Source organism: Melopsittacus undulatus, chromosome 6 (genome assembly GCF_012275295.1).
Source record: "Melopsittacus undulatus isolate bMelUnd1 chromosome 6, bMelUnd1.mat.Z, whole genome shotgun sequence".
Classification (NCBI taxonomy): domain Eukaryota; kingdom Metazoa; phylum Chordata; class Aves; order Psittaciformes; family Psittaculidae; genus Melopsittacus; species Melopsittacus undulatus.
Window position 1 is genome coordinate 27,476,091 of NC_047532.1, and position 17,117 is coordinate 27,493,207.

Sequence of the window (17,117 nt, forward strand, 5' to 3'; positions counted from 1 at the left end):
AAGACAGCATGTAATCATGGACTGCTTGTTTCTTCTTTGCAGCTCTTGAATTATCATTCAAGATAATTATATAATATATAGTATACATAATTATATAATATAATATATTTTATAATATATAATTATTTGTGTTTTGCTGGGTTATGATACTATGGACTCAGAAGTATTAAAAAAAAAACAGGATAAGCATTTTTAAAGCAATGTTAAAAATAGTCATCAAATCATGACAAGGACATTGTTACAAAATCTAGTTTTAATGGGCATCTTACCTTTAGCCTCTTCCCTTGGGAACATTGAATTTCAAGAGCAGTTTTTCTGTAAAGTTCATTGCCTGAGTGTTGTCTTAATGTCAGTGGTTCAAAAATGAAATAGGAATTACATATGTGGTCTGAGAATTATAGCAGTGGTTTTATAATTTTGGTACCAAGATGTTTTTAATTACAGTCTTATATTGAAGTAATGTTTTCTGCTTATGGTCAGTTCTTTGTTATTCTGGGGGATTTTTTGGTGGGAAAAAGAAAGAGCGATATTTCTGCAATGTATCTACAGAATATCTTGGTATATTTAACACCTATTTTTTGTGTAACTCAGTTCCCCGAATCTTAGACATAACAATGTAGTGTTTAGGTACTAAAATGGAGAAATTACAGTTACCCTGACATTAAGATGTTAACAACAGTGTCCTGGAAGAAGTCTTACTTCAGTATGCCAAAAAGATAACCTTGGAGAAAACCATGAGTTGTTTGTGTGCTCATTCTTTGCCCTTAAGCAGGGAGCCGAAAAGCTGCATGTGAAGTTTCCAAGTCCTGAGTTTGTAAAGTACCATGGGAGTTTTACAAATGGGAAAGCACAAAATGAGATGAGAGCATCAAACCTGCTTCTGCTTTTTAACCACACGAGATGGATACTGACTCTTGAAAAGTGAAAGACAGATGTCGGGATCTGGCTTTGGATAGCTGTAAAAACTTATTAATGAGCTGGTCTCCACATGTTTGACATGGTGGCACCTGCCAGCCCTTGTTCTTCTCAGAGACACTGGGAGTGTATTTGGCATTGCTTGGACTGGGAGAGAGACAAACTTAGGGGCTAGGAAAATCATAGAATCATAGAATACTTAGGGTTGGAAAGGACCTCAAGATCATCTAGTTCCAACACCCCTGCCATGGGCAGGGACACCTCACACTAAACCGTATCACCCAAGGCTTCATCCAACCTGGACTTGAACACTGCCAGGGATGGAGCATTCACAACCTCCCTGGGCAACCCATTCCAGTGCCTCACTACCCTAACAGTAAAAAATTTCTTCCTTATATCCAATCTAAACCTCTGTTGTTTAAGTTTTAACCCGTTACCCCTTGTCCTTTCACTACAGTCCCTAATGAATCGTCCCTCACCACCATCCCTGTAGGCCCCCTTCAGATACTGGAAGGCTGCTATGAGGTCTCCACACAGCTTTCTCTTCTCCAGGCTGAACAGCCCCAACTTTCTCAGCCTGTCTTCATATGGGAGGTGCTCCAGTCCTCTGATCATTCTCGTGGCCCTCCTCTGGACGTGTTCTAACAGTTCCATGTCCTTTTTATGTTGAGAGCACCAGAACTGCACACAGTACTCCAAGTGAAGTCTGATGAGAGCAGAGTAGAGGGGCAGGATCACCTCTTTCAACCTGCTGGTCACGCTTCTTTTGATGCAGCCCAGAATAACTTTCCAGGTTGTTTGGGACCTGGAAAAAGATAGTGATTGGAAAGTTTGGGTTTTTTTCACTTAAAGCATGAGTTAGAAATTTAAACTCAGTTTGTCAATTATATAAATGCAGTCTTTTGTTCCTAATTAATAAGAGGGAGCAAATATTCCTCCCTCACAACTCTCACTGTGTAATGAGATGGTGAGTGAAGAAACCTTCTGTCAGGTTAACTAAGCTTTGAAGGGCATGGGAAGCTTCCCTCATTGTTAGTAGCCTCTTTGGTTCATCCAGATCAGCATAGCACGGTAACATAGGGTATACTCGGATTGGCGCTTTATAATATGTTACTTCTGTTGATAAAGGAAGAACCATATTTCCCAGGCCACAAGTTGAACAGTTTGAGTTCAGCAACAGAAAAAAAAAAGGCTGCTTTTTTCCTTGCAGGTCAGGTCCATATCCAGAGTGTCTCCTGCAGATGCAGCTTCCACTGCTTAAACCCAGGCTAGTTAGTTTTAACACTGCTGTCATACATCAGTACCCAGCCACTTCACAGATGAAATAAGCTACTAAAGCACAGCTTTGCCATCAAACTTCCCTGGTAGGTTTTGTCAGCAGAGCTCACAATTCACACCGTGTCACAACCCTGTCTGATACAGTCCTACTGCACAAAGCATGTGGTGTAGGGCTTGAGATAGATATAGCAAGATGGCATTTATTTATAAAGCAGACAGAACTGCAAGTAGAGGCTCCAGTTCAGCAAAGCCTATAACCACATGTTTAAATATCACTGAAGTCAAGTTAAATTACTTTAATCATATACATAAGTACTCTGTTGAAAGAGGGCCTAATAGCAGTTTCCATCTCTTTCCACATGATCAAGGCTTTTTCATATTATGCTGTATGTGATAGGGATTTCTTCTTAGTTACACAGCCTGAGCAACTGCTGTGACTCTTGGAAGACTCCCTGAACAATTTGAATTTGCTAAGCTGTCATAAATAGTTTTATGTGGAATGCCTCTAAGATAGAATGGAAAGGAATTTTCCCAGCTCTGTACTTCTAGGGTAGATTTAACACATCTTTTCCCATGTTTTCCAGGACCACCTGTTATTGCCAGCCACGGCACATAACAAGACCAGAAGACCAAAGATGTCTATAGTGTTGCCAGCTGTAAACATCAATGGTAAGTCCAAAATATGAAAGAGAATGATAGGAAAAATAATTTCAAAGAGATGTGACTGACTTGTATGTGGAAACCAAATTTAGACTGAATGTCTATAGTTACAGCTTTGAAAAAGACGTCAGACTGGTTGTTACTGGGCCTTAGTTGCCAGGGTCCCTGCTAGAGCTGGGGTACTGGTAAAATCACCAGTGCCTGGTCACCGAGACTGTAATGAATGGCTGCCTGACTTGGCCAGCAGTTCTGCGGTATCTCATTCTAGCTCTGATTTATACACAGTCTCAGTGATTTATACACAGCTGATTAAAGGTTACTGAATGTGTTCTATCTTCTCTAACTTGATGGCTACAAAGAACCCATCGAGTGTGGAGACTGTTCTCATCCTCACATTCGGGTTCATCCTGCATCTGCTTAGCAGGCCAAATTCCTTGGCCTTACTAGCTTGTTAGGATACCAACTGCCTTCCGTCAGCTTTCTTAGCTGTTTACCACTGTTATACAACACTCAGTGTGAGTGGGACCTCTCAGCACAGCTTCATCAGGATTAATAATAATCATGTTACAGTCTGCAGGACAGCAGAGAAAACAGCTTTGCAGTAGGGGCACACGCTTCTCAGCAAAGAGAAATGCTCTTGATATGTGTTTTAGTCCCACATGAGAGACATGACCTATATAAATGTAATATTAATTCATGTGTTGAGGGACTGCCAAGTTAGGACATACTTGTGGCACAGGGTCACTGTCACAGTCATCATAAACTTTACTTTCTGAATACCTGTGCACATAGTGCTTCTAGAAAACTTATGTGTTTAACAGTGCAAGCAAATCATAAATGCAAATGTTATTGTTAAATTCAGGCATGCTGAAAACATTATTTTATGATGCAAATTTCCATAAACTAAGGAAAAAAAGTGAAATCAGTTTAGGCTTTCAACATTTTGATAATTACATTTTCCCATGCAGTACAGTAAGTTCAGTGTGATAATCTATAACTAGCTATTTTAGGGGAATTTTTATTAGATGAATCAGTATTATTTTTGGCATTTATCTGCCTGAAACTCCCTCTTCATGTCCATTACAAAAATCCTTTTCTGGCTGAGCCATGAATTATCACGTGCAAATAGGCATTTTGTCACTTAAAGAACAAACGCTATTTCTAAAATACAGAGTATTTCCTCTTAAAATCTTACTGAGTCTTGTTTTACTTGAAGTAACTTTTCAGTTGTTGGAGTAAATATATTTTGGAAAATACACATCAGAAGCCAGTGACAAATCTTATCCTTGATTTATAATGAAACATTGTGAAATTTTAGTTACTTGGGTTCTTTGGGAATTTTCTTCAGAACATCAGCATAATCCAGGAAATAAAAAAATGTCCAGGGATTTGGGCAGAGATGTTGAAACAGATGAAACACAAGGATAGCATTGAGTAAACAATGACATCAAACAATGCTTTGTCTATGACATGCAGCCAGGTATTAGGAAGTAAATTGCAAGGTACACAAGAGGCAGTAGGTAACCTGGCTTGATTTTTAATTTCGTTATTAGTAGATTACCTGGAAGAGATGATTCCCTAAAAAGTTCTGCCTGGAGAAGGTCCCATTTTCTTTTCTTTCAGAACATTGCTCCTCCACCCTATTCTGCCTCCTCCATGGGGACTACACGTGTCCTGAATAAGCATCTGGAAGCTAGCTGACAACAAAGCTTTCCTCCCAGCTGTTCTTTGAAGCCCACCTTAATTCTTTGTCCACCTGTGGAGAGCTGGCTGCTAGAAGAGGATTGGTCTCCCTGGGAGGATTTGGCAAAACTTTCAATGGAAGAACTTGTCACCTCCTGCCTTTTCTTATGTCTCAGCCAGGTCTCTGTGGAAGAACAGAAACCTTTTCCACTGCCACCTACTTGCCTTTGCTTTTTGTTGCCACAAACCTGGCAGAGGAGATGAAGGGAATGAAAGTGAATGTCCTTTTCTTTGAAACTCTTTCGGAACTTCATCACTTTCTTTCTTCTTCAGGATCTTTATTTGTCTGTGTAGTAAAGTTTACCCATGACACTGTTTCCAAACATGAAACAGCTTACAGTTCAGTCGAGAACCCTTTGAACTGCTTGGATAGTCGTCTTTCCAGCAGAACTGTCTGACTGCACTTTGATTACTTGAGTGCCTTCTGAGCTTAGTTACAGACTCTGCCTATAGCTGGCTTGAGCTGCTCCCACCACCACTGTAGGGACGAAGGACAGGTACAGACAAATATGAGGAAGCAAAAAGAGTTGTCAGTCACTGTCCTACATGACTCTGCATGGATGTTTATGACATGATTCTGCATGACTGGTCTGGCAGTTTTCACCAGTGTGCAAAGTAGAATCAAATTTATACTTTGAAGAGTTTTTCTTGGAGGGAAGAGTGGGGGTAAGTCTAGATAGTGGCAGTCCGAGTGTTTTGAAGATAATGGCAAATCTCAATGGAAAATTTTGTAGTAGACAGGTGTGGGTATGTGAGCATGTATGCATTCAATAAGATGAAAGTTTGAGAACAATTTTGTACAAACCAAGAATAGTACATTACTAATTTTCAAGGCAAAAGCTTAATAAAAACTATTCAGTTGCTGTATGTTGGAAAGGAGTAAAAATGGCCATTACCTTGCAGCTTCCTCCTGTGTGCTGCTTCTGGTAAGACTGAATTGACTGTGAATCATACAAATGTGAGCATGAGGATAAGCCAGCAAAAACCCCATTGAGGGCTTATGCACAGATGCACAGAAATAGGTTTAAATATTTAAATATATTTAATATGATAACATGTTAAATATATGTTTAAGTTTTTTAAGTATAATAACTTGTTACGCATTGGTATGTGTTAATCCTCTCTCTTTTACCCTCTTTTCCTTCTTCTGCACCCTCTTTCCAAGCTTGCTGGGCTGCCTACCGCCTGCCAATTGATAGCCAGTACATGCTGTGAGCTCCTCCATCTCTGCCTCCCCTGATGCCCTCCCAGCCATTTAGCCTTCTCCCATTCCCCTGCTGGTTACTGTCCCTCGGTACAACTCTCCATTTTGCCCCCACGGCCACCCATGCCCATGTCTTGACCTGATTCTGCCCAACAACAAAGCCGAGCATTTGCGCACAAAAAAGTGTCACTCACAGAAAATCTGCCTGATGATACCTAAGGACCTTAGGGCTGGTGAGCCTGGAAGGAAAAAAGCACAACTGGATAGTCCTGGTTACACTGTATATGGTTTTGGAGGCACCATTGGTGTGCCTTTACTGAGAAGTTATTCCAGGAAGAAATATCTTTCTGTTTCTCATGGGAATGGAAGGCAACTGCAATTTACAGTTAAACTCCAGCTTTTGTTTTTAACCAAGTCATGTTTGTTATGCTGGATTGCAGCTATTATTTTAGAAATCTAACTATGCACTTGAGACCAGTTAAGTCTCCAGTAGATTTCATTCCTAAATTTGCTTTTATTGTAATTTGGAGTCTTGTTGGCTCATTACTCTAGTTCCAGATTGACATATAGGCAGTGCCTTTCTTGAAGTTTAAGTGAAAACATCTGCCATTAGCCTTCTATTTACTTAATTGCTGTAAAAAATGCAAGTTACATGTACAAAATGGGTTATAACATCAGTCTTTGTATCAAAATAATCTATAGAGTACAGCACAGCCAAGCCAGTCTCCCTACCCCAGGCACAAGCCTTTTGTCTCTACAGAATGCCCACAGCATACCACACTACCAGTAGTCCTCTCCTTGCAGCACACAGAAGTGAGAACATATGTACAGTCCTTCAGTATAGGAGACAGCATTCAATATTTAGCTCAAGAAACCACTTTCGTTAACAGATTTCTCCCTAGGATTAGGTTAGGTACTCTTGCAGCTTGCACTTCATAGGAGCAGCTGTAAACATCTATGCAGATGTGTACTCACCATGAGTATTGGTGCCCTAAGCAGTAGCACAAAGATCAAACAGTCTTGTTTTATTCTTAGGATCCCTGTGCAGAACAATTCCCCATATGTGAAAGTCCTTCCATCATTTGCTCTCATTTGAGGGCTGGTATCTATGCAACAGTGAGAGGCCTGATGAGAAAGCCCATGGTGAGATCTGAGGCTCATTATCTGGGAATTGGCAGCCATGACAGTTTTGAATTTTTTACAGATATTCTGAGTAGGTTTTTGGTCTAATGTCACACAGTGGGACTTGTCTTCAGTCTGCCTTTGACACAGCTGTGTGCCTGACCCTCTGTAACTTGCATGTTTCTGACCTCTTAAGGAGCCCTGTTCTCCTAAGGGTTGCTTTTTGTCATGAAGCACAACATGGAAATAGTCTCCTAGAGGCAGAAATGAACTGTGAACAAGATGCTGAGTTTTGCGAAATCCATGTGCTCTGTTACATTGGCCAGCCCCTGATCACAACCACTTCCCTCAGCCTTCCTTGCTAGCATCCACCATCGTACTCATGTAACAGACTTCAGAAGTGCTACGAAATAATACATATTCTAAATAAAAAAGTCAATAACAAATCTAGTGTTAAGGCTTTTTGATCAAAACTGGAGTGATTTCTGCCATCAAGCATCATGATTATTTGCATGCAGTTACAAAGAATCATCTTTCAACGGACAGCCTTGTGTAAGCCACTCACAGATGTCCAAGGCTGGTGGCAAGCTGCGAAAAATCCATAAGGCAAACAGAACCCACACAGGCTGAGAAGAAAAATAAAAACAAAAGCTCTTTGGGAAGTAACAATGTTCTATGAGTTCCCATGTCTTGGGGTTGAACAAATAAAGTCTCCAACTTCCTCTGCCTTTCAGGGTCAAGCAAACAAAAGATGCCATTTCCATCTTTTGGAGAGAGAAGCAGAATTCCCAGTCAGTCTTTGAAAGAGGAAGGTCTAAAACCATACATACCATTTAATGGCAGAGGACTTCCCTGAAGATCATTGCTTAACATTTGGATAGCCTTCTCTCTCACTTTGAATAGCTTCAGAACGGTTTCCAGGTGGCTGATGGCCCCAGATATCTCTACCTGTTGCCGGCTCACAGAATCACAGAATAGTTTGTAATGGAAAGGACCTTAAAAATCATCTTGTTCCAACCCCCTGCCAAGGGCATTTCATTCTTCTCATCATGCTTACAAGCCAAGTCTTAGTCCCTGTGGCTCCTTCTCACAGCTGCTGCCCTTGGCCCCAGACTGAGAAGCTCATGCCACTCTAGTTGGTACAGAGGACACATCTCCTGGCTACACAAGCATGATCTGTAGAGATACTTCTCTCACTGTTGCTGCTCTTATGTCTGGATTTAGCAGAAATCATTGAGAACTCAGCAACTTATAAGCTATAGTGTATAAACAGAAGGCTCTGCAGGTTGTGTATGTAGGATTACAACCTATCTGTGAGATGAAAGAACGATGTCTGCTTAAGTTTTTTGAGAAGGTTATTGAGGATCCTTCAAAGCACGGAGATATAAACCAGGATGTAGAATATCTACATGTTGTAAGTCTACAACACATTTTGAAAATGCCACCCTTCTGCTTCTTGGGCTGCCAGTTGAGGAATAGCAGTAGTTTAGTGAAGCCTGAACAGGAAAAATCAAAGCCGTGGTTAGCTGTCAGTTAGACCTTACTGCAGCAGCTGATTACTGAGCCTGCCCTAAGAAACAGGGAGAGTCTGCTATGCTCTCTGTGCAGTCGTGGACAAGCATTATGTTAAATTACTGTGGTTCTGCTGTAATTAGGGGTGGTTTGTTAACGTCACAGAGTTACTTCAGCTCGTGTGGTTATACAAAGCTGTGCTGTAGAGATCAGGATTGAAATCATGCCATAAGATACTTTATCAAGGAATTTTAATGACAGATTTTAATCATATTGTAAGATGGTGCTTTTATCATTCTTGTTCTCTTTTCAAAGTGATGTAAAAGCACAGTTTATCCAAACAGAATACCCTCCCAAACTTTCATACATTTCTTTGAACATCAGAATCAGCCATTTCTTAGATGCAGTCTTAAATAGATATTTTCCACATATTTTATTATATTTGAGAGACTTTGCTCTCCCCAGCCATTGTCTGTTAATATATGTTGTCTTTGACAGGAAGGAAAAGATTAAATTACTCAAAAAATTATGAAAGAAATCATTCAAGAATCTGCGCACAAAAGTAATGGAGTCAGTGTCACTTGAGTTCATGTTTATTTAGTTAGACAGGAAACGATCAAGAAATGAAATCATAAAGGCTTATTCCCCAGTGACTTTTCATAACAAGCTGTTTACCTAAATTGCTAAATAAGCAATCTATTTTTATGTATTCAAAAGAACAGGAAGATGATTTTGTAGGATCTTCTGTGTCTTTTTGTCCTTTCATTAATACAAAAATAATATCTCTTGGGTTTTGTGTGGTAGAGCAGGCCAAGCCCCAGTGTGACTGGTCTTCCCTGTATGGACAGGATAAATACTACAGATGGCATTTTCTTGGGAACACACTCTTCCTGAAGGGGGTAGAGAATGAGTCATAAATTAATTGGACTTTTTGTACTTAGTGTTTCCAATACCAGTGTTATTACACCAGATTATTTTTTCCATATAAAAGACACGCTTCTATAAAATCCACAAAATAGAAGAAGAAAGAAACCCATGGCATTAGCTGCCAGTATAGATGCCAGTATGGGCTTACAGAAGGAGCCAGATTCAGTTTAGGACTAAACATGTATGTATCTCACTTCAGAGATCCTGTCTTCTAGACTTTCATTAACCCTAGATGCTGATACTGCTCTATAGGTACACTCTCCCACCAAGCTTCACAGAGAGCACTGTGTTGAGAGCTGTGCTGAAAAGCAAAGAGAAAATTTTCATCTTCATCTGTGAGGTTACCATCACCATCTCTGCTCCATGGAACTGTTTGCACAGCATATTGTAATTCTAACCTCAAGCCCAGCTGATCTGCCTTAGTACATTTTCAAGTGTTGTAAATTCAAGCTTACATAATTCTGCCTGGTGTTAATTTATAGGCGGCAAACACAGTTTTATGTTGGTGATGCATAGGCTAACTCTGGTAGCTCACTATTTCTACAGTGATGTGAAACATAATTATCCATAGTGAGCTCACCCTGTAAAAACATAAAAAAACTGCAACAGAGCTGGTAGAGGAGGTTCACATTTATGAGTTCTGTCTTGAGAACATCACTGAACTCAACTTAGAGATCAGTAAAAACACAGCAGTCCAAGAGGGTCATTTTCAGTATTTGGGTTGCAGTCTCTAATAGGAGACTGCTGCCAGTGGGGCCAGGAGGCTTTTACCTTCTCATACTCCAGGTCTAACCTTCATGCAACTTTGCTCACCCTCATAATACAGTCCGCCTTACCTCTGGTGCTTCCTAGGCGTCATCTGGGCTTAATCATTTGTAGCAAGGTTGCTGTAGGAAAGCATTTGAAAAATATGTCCTGAGCATCTGAAGAACATTTCTGGTCATCCACATCATTGTAAATCATCTACCTCCACCCTGTCTTCTTCTATAGAAGCCCCAGAGAAGCTTGTGTGAAGTGCTTGCTCCACACAGACAGAAGCTTCACAAAGATGGTGTTAAAAATACTCTTCTATGAGCAAGAGCTGATCACAGTATCTAAATAAATGAGGTAATTTTATGTATCCAAGCGAGACAGGTGGAAAATTCAGCTCACTCTTTGGATACCATCCAAACTATAAAGACATTTCAGCTGTAAGTGAATACAGGCTCTCACCAGCCCTCACTCTTAAATCAGTGAGACACTTTTAACACAAAGACGCAAATGATATTGGGTGGCAGAAAAGGTCCATGTCAATGAAAAAGTGAAGCTGCCTCTTGGAAAAAAAAAATAAGCCAAAGAGTTCATTTTATCAGTAAGTGCTACAAGTTGAAATGGTGAAGTGTATACTACAGTTCACAGCTAAGGGCTACATAAGAATAGGAAAAAATATTAAAAGAAAAAACAATAGGAAAAAGTGCTGGCAAATGTGATGAAGATTAATTAAAGATTAAAAGCTCACTGCAGAAGTCTTTAAAAGGACCCTAGAAATCCAAGGGGCTTAAGTAACACATTAAAGTCAATTCACAGAAGAAGGTATCTTTTAAACAATAGACATTGTAGCCAAATGAGGGAATAGAAAAACAAAGGCAATTTCTGCAGACTAAATGTCAAACCATAAGAAGCCAAGCCAGAAAGAGATACTGAGGAACAGCATGCCTGAGGCTTAAAAAAATAATAGAAACATTTCTCAGAGGAAGCCTGCCAGAGAATCTCTAGTGCCCATAGAGAACCAAGGTGTAAAAGAGCATTTCAAGTTTACATCAGCACTGTTGAAGGAAAAAGTTCTAGTGTTAACCACTGAGGTTATATATGTATCAAGAGAATGGCAAATGACAAATAAGGCAAAGTTGTTTTAAAAATGGCCTTAGGAACTGTAAAAAAATGAAGTCTCACTTTCGCACAACCTGAATCTGTGAGAGTTGAGCATGCCCTGCTACATATAACTGGGAAAAGCTATTGCAGCTTCTGCAGAGTAAAGTTCTACCATAGTGCTCCATTGGAGGTCTCAGAGGGATAGTGAGTGTGAGGATAAGGGTGGTCTCATCAGCGCAGTACCTGAGTGTTAAAAAAGCTTGGAAAAAGGTAGTTCTTCAGAGACTGCTAGAAGAAAGCAAGCTTTTGGAGACAAGAGGGAATCCTCACTTACAGGTTAGTATCTCTCTAAAATGTGTAAATATTTGTGGAATCAGAAGGTCACATTTTGCAATGAGGAGGATGTTACCAGTAGACTCCCATGCAGGTCTGTGCTGGGGACATGCCCACGCATCTCCAGGCACAGGCTGGAAGATCCTGGGAGGGAGTGAAGCTCTGTTCAGCAGGTGAAACTTGGTGTGAAAAAAATGCAAAAGAACTTACATAGAAAAAGTGTTCCTGGACAAAATGGCAGATTCTAACTGAGCTGTTACTGCCCAGAGGAGCCACTGCAAATCCTTCCCTGCAGTGCTGGCTTAGCTGAGGAAGAAAAGCACTATAATCCATTAGAGAGGGAGCAGAAAACAAAACATGAACCATCTTTACAGCCCTGTTGAATCTCTGTCTTCAATACTATACATTTCTGGTCATAGAGGTTTAGTAAAAAAGCAAAAGAACATTAAGTGTATCAGCTTCCCTACTCCAACGACTATTGAATTTGACAGCGATGGCTAAGGGTAAGATTATCACAGAACCCTAAGAGCCGTGAATGTTGTAGATAAGGTAGGTAGGAAGCAGTTACTTACTATTTCACGTATCACCAAAAGTATGTGCTTGCCCTAAATTTTGCTTGTGCTGCTGATCACTGTCAAAGGCACAGGTTGGATGGGACTTTGCTACCAGGACTTTGCTCTCCTGCCTGTGCACAAAAGCCATCCTTAGGCAGTATCAGGGTTAGAGGAGAACAGCTAGTCCAGCAACACAGCAGGAAACAGAGTATCTTGCTGGTATTTAAAACAAAATGTAGCATTAGGTCAGAAAGGTTTTCCAGCTCTAACAGCCTCTGTGGAATGGTAGGCCCATGACAGGGACAGAAGAGACCGTGCCCATGCCTCCCAGTCCCTCTCTGCTACACTGAGAGGGAGCAGTCCTCTTGTGTGCTGTCAGTGACAAGCCCTCCAGCCCTTATTCTTGAAAGAAGCCTTTACTGGAATGTGCTTCTAGCTTACTCTCCTGTGTACAGTTATTTGTCTTGTAAGTGGGTATGTCTGGATTTGTGGGCTGTGTGGCGAGTTTGTTTGTAATTTTTATGCCTCCCAAGCAGACAGAGTTGATCTTCCTCCAGCCTCTTCACTCCCAAGAGTTTTCTGTGCAGCAGAACTGCTTTGCCCCTTGGCTTTGTTTCATCTTCTATTTTTTATCCGTTGTCATTAGTATTGCCACAGCTGGTTATGTTTCAAATATGGCCATCCTGCAGCAATGATACCCTGCCAATAACATGCACATGCACAGCCAGTGCTGTCAAAAATGTCTGTTTCCAAGAAATACTCTACCTGAGGGAGCTTTAAATGATGTGCCTGGGAGGGTCAACACTGCTGATTCTGAGCCTTTCTTCTTGAGATGGTCATGAGCTCCCTCCAAAACAAGTAAGAGCTATCACAGTAGATCCACACTGGCCCCTCTCCTCATGCTCTTTCTTGTAGAGGGAAATGACTGTTCAGTATGAAAGAGGGGAGGTGGGAGATAGGTAGGAAGTGGTTCCCGGGAAGAGCCAACTTTCTTTCCCTGATTCCAAGACATTCTAGTCTGGACCAGGTACTACAAAACACCATCTGACACAGATCTGCTACTGACTGTGTTGCCCACAGATGCTGTCCTTTTCCAAAAATCACATAGTGGTGTACGCTAAGGGCATCCACAGTCAGTGCTGATCTCTCCTGTGGCCCCTTTATTTACTTAGGAGGCGACAGACTGTTTCCTTTGGCTTTCTTGCTCATCCCTCTTGCCTGTAAATATCCCCCTTAGATAGCTCCAGCGCTCTAACAGCTTAGACTTGGGAGAGACCCCATCTCCTTGCTGTCGGCTTGTAGTTTGTCAAAGTGACCATTATTGTGTGTATCCAGTGTTTCTAACATGGCCCCTGTTCCTGTATGCGTATACACCCAACAGCCTGGCTCACAGTTTGCTAGGAGACCTGCAGAACTGAAATGCCCAAGATCTCACTTATCCTGTGTCACAGTCCGAGGACAGCTGAGTCCACGGAGGTGAGACCATTGCAACTGGTTTGTTTGGACATAGTTCCAAGTGAGAATTTACTTTTTTAAAAGAGAAGTAATTTGGGTCACCATATAATTCCCTTGCCTCCAATAATCCTGTCTAACAAGCAAATCTGTGAATGCTTTAGGAACCCTACTGCATTGTTGCAGTGAGTGTATTTTTAGTCTGTGTAGCTGTTACAGTAACACTGCTTCGGTTATATACTTATTTGGTAGTGTATAGCAGCCCTTCAGATGGAAACATTGTCCAGATGTGCTGGGTAAGACAGTTCAGGCTGCTCAGCAGAGATGAGATGGAAGATTGCAGGAGTGATGGTGCAAAGGAAGGCCCTGAATTATGTCAGGGGACATCTGCAGCCGTTCAACAGGCCAGCCCCAGAGCTGTGCACCCTCATCTTCTTACAAAGCTTGTGCTTTTCGAACTCTGTGCTGCCATAAACATAAGCTCTGTTTTGGGCCAGGGCAGGTTGCAGTATAAATTATTTGGGTAATTTGGGGCTAAGTAATTCTTTAAAACAAACTTTATCATTGTCAGCTTGGCGCAGCTAGCACAAAGCAACCAGGTAGTGGAATACATCTGGTGGCTCTTTAAAAGCTGCCTTGGTTCCTGCTGGTGTGATAGATGGGGCTGCAGAAGCGGCTCCAAGCATAAATCAATGCTGACACAGACTGTCTTTAGAATCTGGTGCAGCAAAGCAAACTTTCTTGTTAGAAGGTGATATGGGAATGGCATTGTAGCAGGAATGAGTTCAGCAAAGATGGGTTTAACAGATTTGGTGGTTTTGTATCACCTTGCACAGAGATAATTCTCTGACACCTATTTTCATGTCAACTGAACTAGTTACATGGATAGCAACTTCACTCTGCACTGTTGTCCATGAAGAGGGGATGATTCTCTAGCCTTAGTGACTAAGACAGGTAGTTAAAGTAAAGATGGTGTAAGTGATTTTCCTTTGTATCTTACCAGAAGGAGTAAGGACATAGTCCAGCTCTATGTGCTTGACACTAGCTTAACTGTGTATTCAGTGAGCACAGTGGGAGTAGAGCCAGATAGGTTCTGACCACTTTTACAAATCACCTACTAAGAAACCAGGAAGTAGGTGTGTGGGTTATCTACTGCGAAAGCACCTGGGGCCTTTGAGAAGAGGCTGAGAATTGGGGATGTCAAATTAAGTGCCACAGGCCTTGAATTATACAGCATTGGTCTCACAGAATATGTTTTGGGTAGTCCCCTGTGGAACTGCCTGGGGTAAGGTAAAATTCATAGTTGATATGGTAGAACAAAGCTCTGTCCTAAGCTTACCTAAGGGATAAGCACATCTTCAGAAAGCTGGAAAGCTCTTTGATGGTATTTGGTTACAGCCCTGAAACAGTTCAGCAAGGTTGGGTGGCATTTCAGGGGAGCTCTGTTTCAGCCTCTCTGCAAACTGTGCAGTTTTCAAGGCAAGCATTTTCCTGCAGCAAAGCTTTTTGGGGAAGGTATATGTAAGTGGGAAGGGGTAAAATACCAGAATAATGTGGTTCTGGCTTATGACTGCATCCATAGGGCCAAACAGCCGACTGACGTGTAGAGTTTAAATCTAGAGACAATTGACATCACCATTTGTTCTGACTTACTACAGAACAGACACTTAAGATTTTCATTGCTCACCTCTGAAGTTCCCTGGCTGTCTTCTGCCTTTCTCTAGGACAGCGTATCTTATATAAGTAGATGCCTGATCTTAAAGATGGACATTTGAACATTCAACTTACTGATACATGTCAGTACTACTAAGGGGAGAAGGAGAGCTTTGGTTTTATGGTCTCTCTGTTAAGCCAGTTTTGAAAATTTAGTGTTTCAAATATGAAGACAATCTTCCATCATCTCCTGTAATTTGTAACAGTAGTTATTACCCTCAGCCTTATTTGCTAAATGTTTTTGGTTTGGACTGCAGACTTCAGCTTTCATCAGTGGCATCTAGCAACATGTTTGGTTTTTAGAGGAAGTGCCATAAACCCTGGAGAGCAGTACTGCAGAATTAGATTTCTGTTCTTTAGACCAAGCTTGTTCTGGGAGTGTGGTACTGGCTGTGAAAGCCAGTGAGCCTCTTTGAGAAGGTGCAGTCAGAGAACAGCAATGTTGGCACAACTAACCTGTGCTGTTGATTTGAAGTCATCTGTCATGAAAAGTCATGAAGCATGGCTTTTAAACCTGTTAACAAATAATTAACTGCAACGCAGCCGCTTGGCCTGGGAAGGATAGCTTCTTAAGCCTGAGGCTGTACCATGTGAGAGGCTGTGTGTTCTGAACTTCAAAGAGGAGAAATAAATCTATTTATAAATCCAGACACCTCTACAGGAGATCTGTTCCTGAGTTTTCACTTATGTAATCCTACAATACATCAGTCATAGGTAACTAAAGACAATAAACTTTAGAAATAACTCCATGTCAAGCGTTGCTCTGGGCTATTAAGCCACCCTGGGCAATGCATGTTGGCAGTGCTACCTTCCAGCTAGCAAATGAGCAGCGGCAGCAGGCAGCAACTTCAGGCAGTCAGCCCTGCCTGCCTTCGCTTCTCTGTGAGGTGTGATGGGTGCATGCTTAGGCAGGGCAGTACATGCTGACCTGAATGTTGAGAGAAAGCACCAGTTACATACTCTGGTGCCTCCAGAGATCAGCTGTATGCAACTGGTGAGCTCAACACTTGTCAGGGGTCTCTCTGCCTTGGTGCTCCACTGGCGTCTCCCAGATGTTGATCATGCTGGATGTCCTCATGGAAGGGGAAAGAAAAAAAGCTTGATCAGGCTACTCTTAAAAGTTCTAATGCAGGAATCACCAGGCAAAATTGTTGGCCTGTTCTGTGGCCTCATCCACAGAACAGGCCACGGGGTCCTGTGGGGAATCCACAACTCTACTTCAGATATTGGCCACTTGGTGACAAGGGATTAGGAATAGCACAACTGAGTGTGTCCAGCTATGTAGCCACTGGATTTAAACTGGCCATCAAGGAAAATTGTCACAGTTCTCACCGCTGCCTGAACCATAGGCGCTGGAGGTGTGCATCTCTCCCCTGTGGGAAACATCAGCTCAAATCTCACTGCAAGGGCTTTGCCCAAGTTGCACTGCCTTGTCTTTGTCATGAGCAAAGAGTAGAGAGGGTCATCACAGCTCAGTGAGTTATGCTGGCTTCTCTGTGAACCTGGGCTCTTCAATGACTGGTTGCAGTCTACCCTAAGGGGCTCCAGTCATGAACAGGCAGCTCACAGAAAGGCTGGGCCAGAAGGACCAGGAACAAATGCAAGTGCCTGTGCCTGTGGGGAGTAAGAGTCAGGTACCCTGGTCTTGTCTGAGATGTGGCCATCAAGCCTTTCCTTAAAAACTGAGAGTTGCAGATACCTTCTGGTCTCCTGAGGTAGCTTCAGACAGTGCTTGTAGTTCATTATGATTAGAAATTTTACAAACATAAATCTGTTTTTCTTAAGATTGAACTGATAATTTCTAGTCCTGTCATGCTGTTGGCTTATCCACAGTGATCTGCAGTTCTCAAGCT

General features: G+C 41.7%; 1 protein-coding gene across 3 annotated transcripts in view; it reads left to right on the forward strand.

Moving 5' to 3' along the window:
* The window catches only part of ATF6 (activating transcription factor 6), a 79,799-nt gene that overhangs the window by 59,657 nt on the left and 3,025 nt on the right, over positions 1-17,117 (forward strand). For 2 of the 3 annotated variants that reach the window (XM_034063879.1, XM_034063880.1), the window contains exon 15: positions 2,778-2,862. In XM_034063879.1, coding sequence (XP_033919770.1) covers positions 2,778-2,862 — 85 coding nt within the window. Of the gene's footprint in view, positions 1-2,777; positions 2,863-4,476; positions 7,324-17,117 lie in introns of those variants that run through there. The other variant, XM_034063881.1, reaches the window with a different exon arrangement.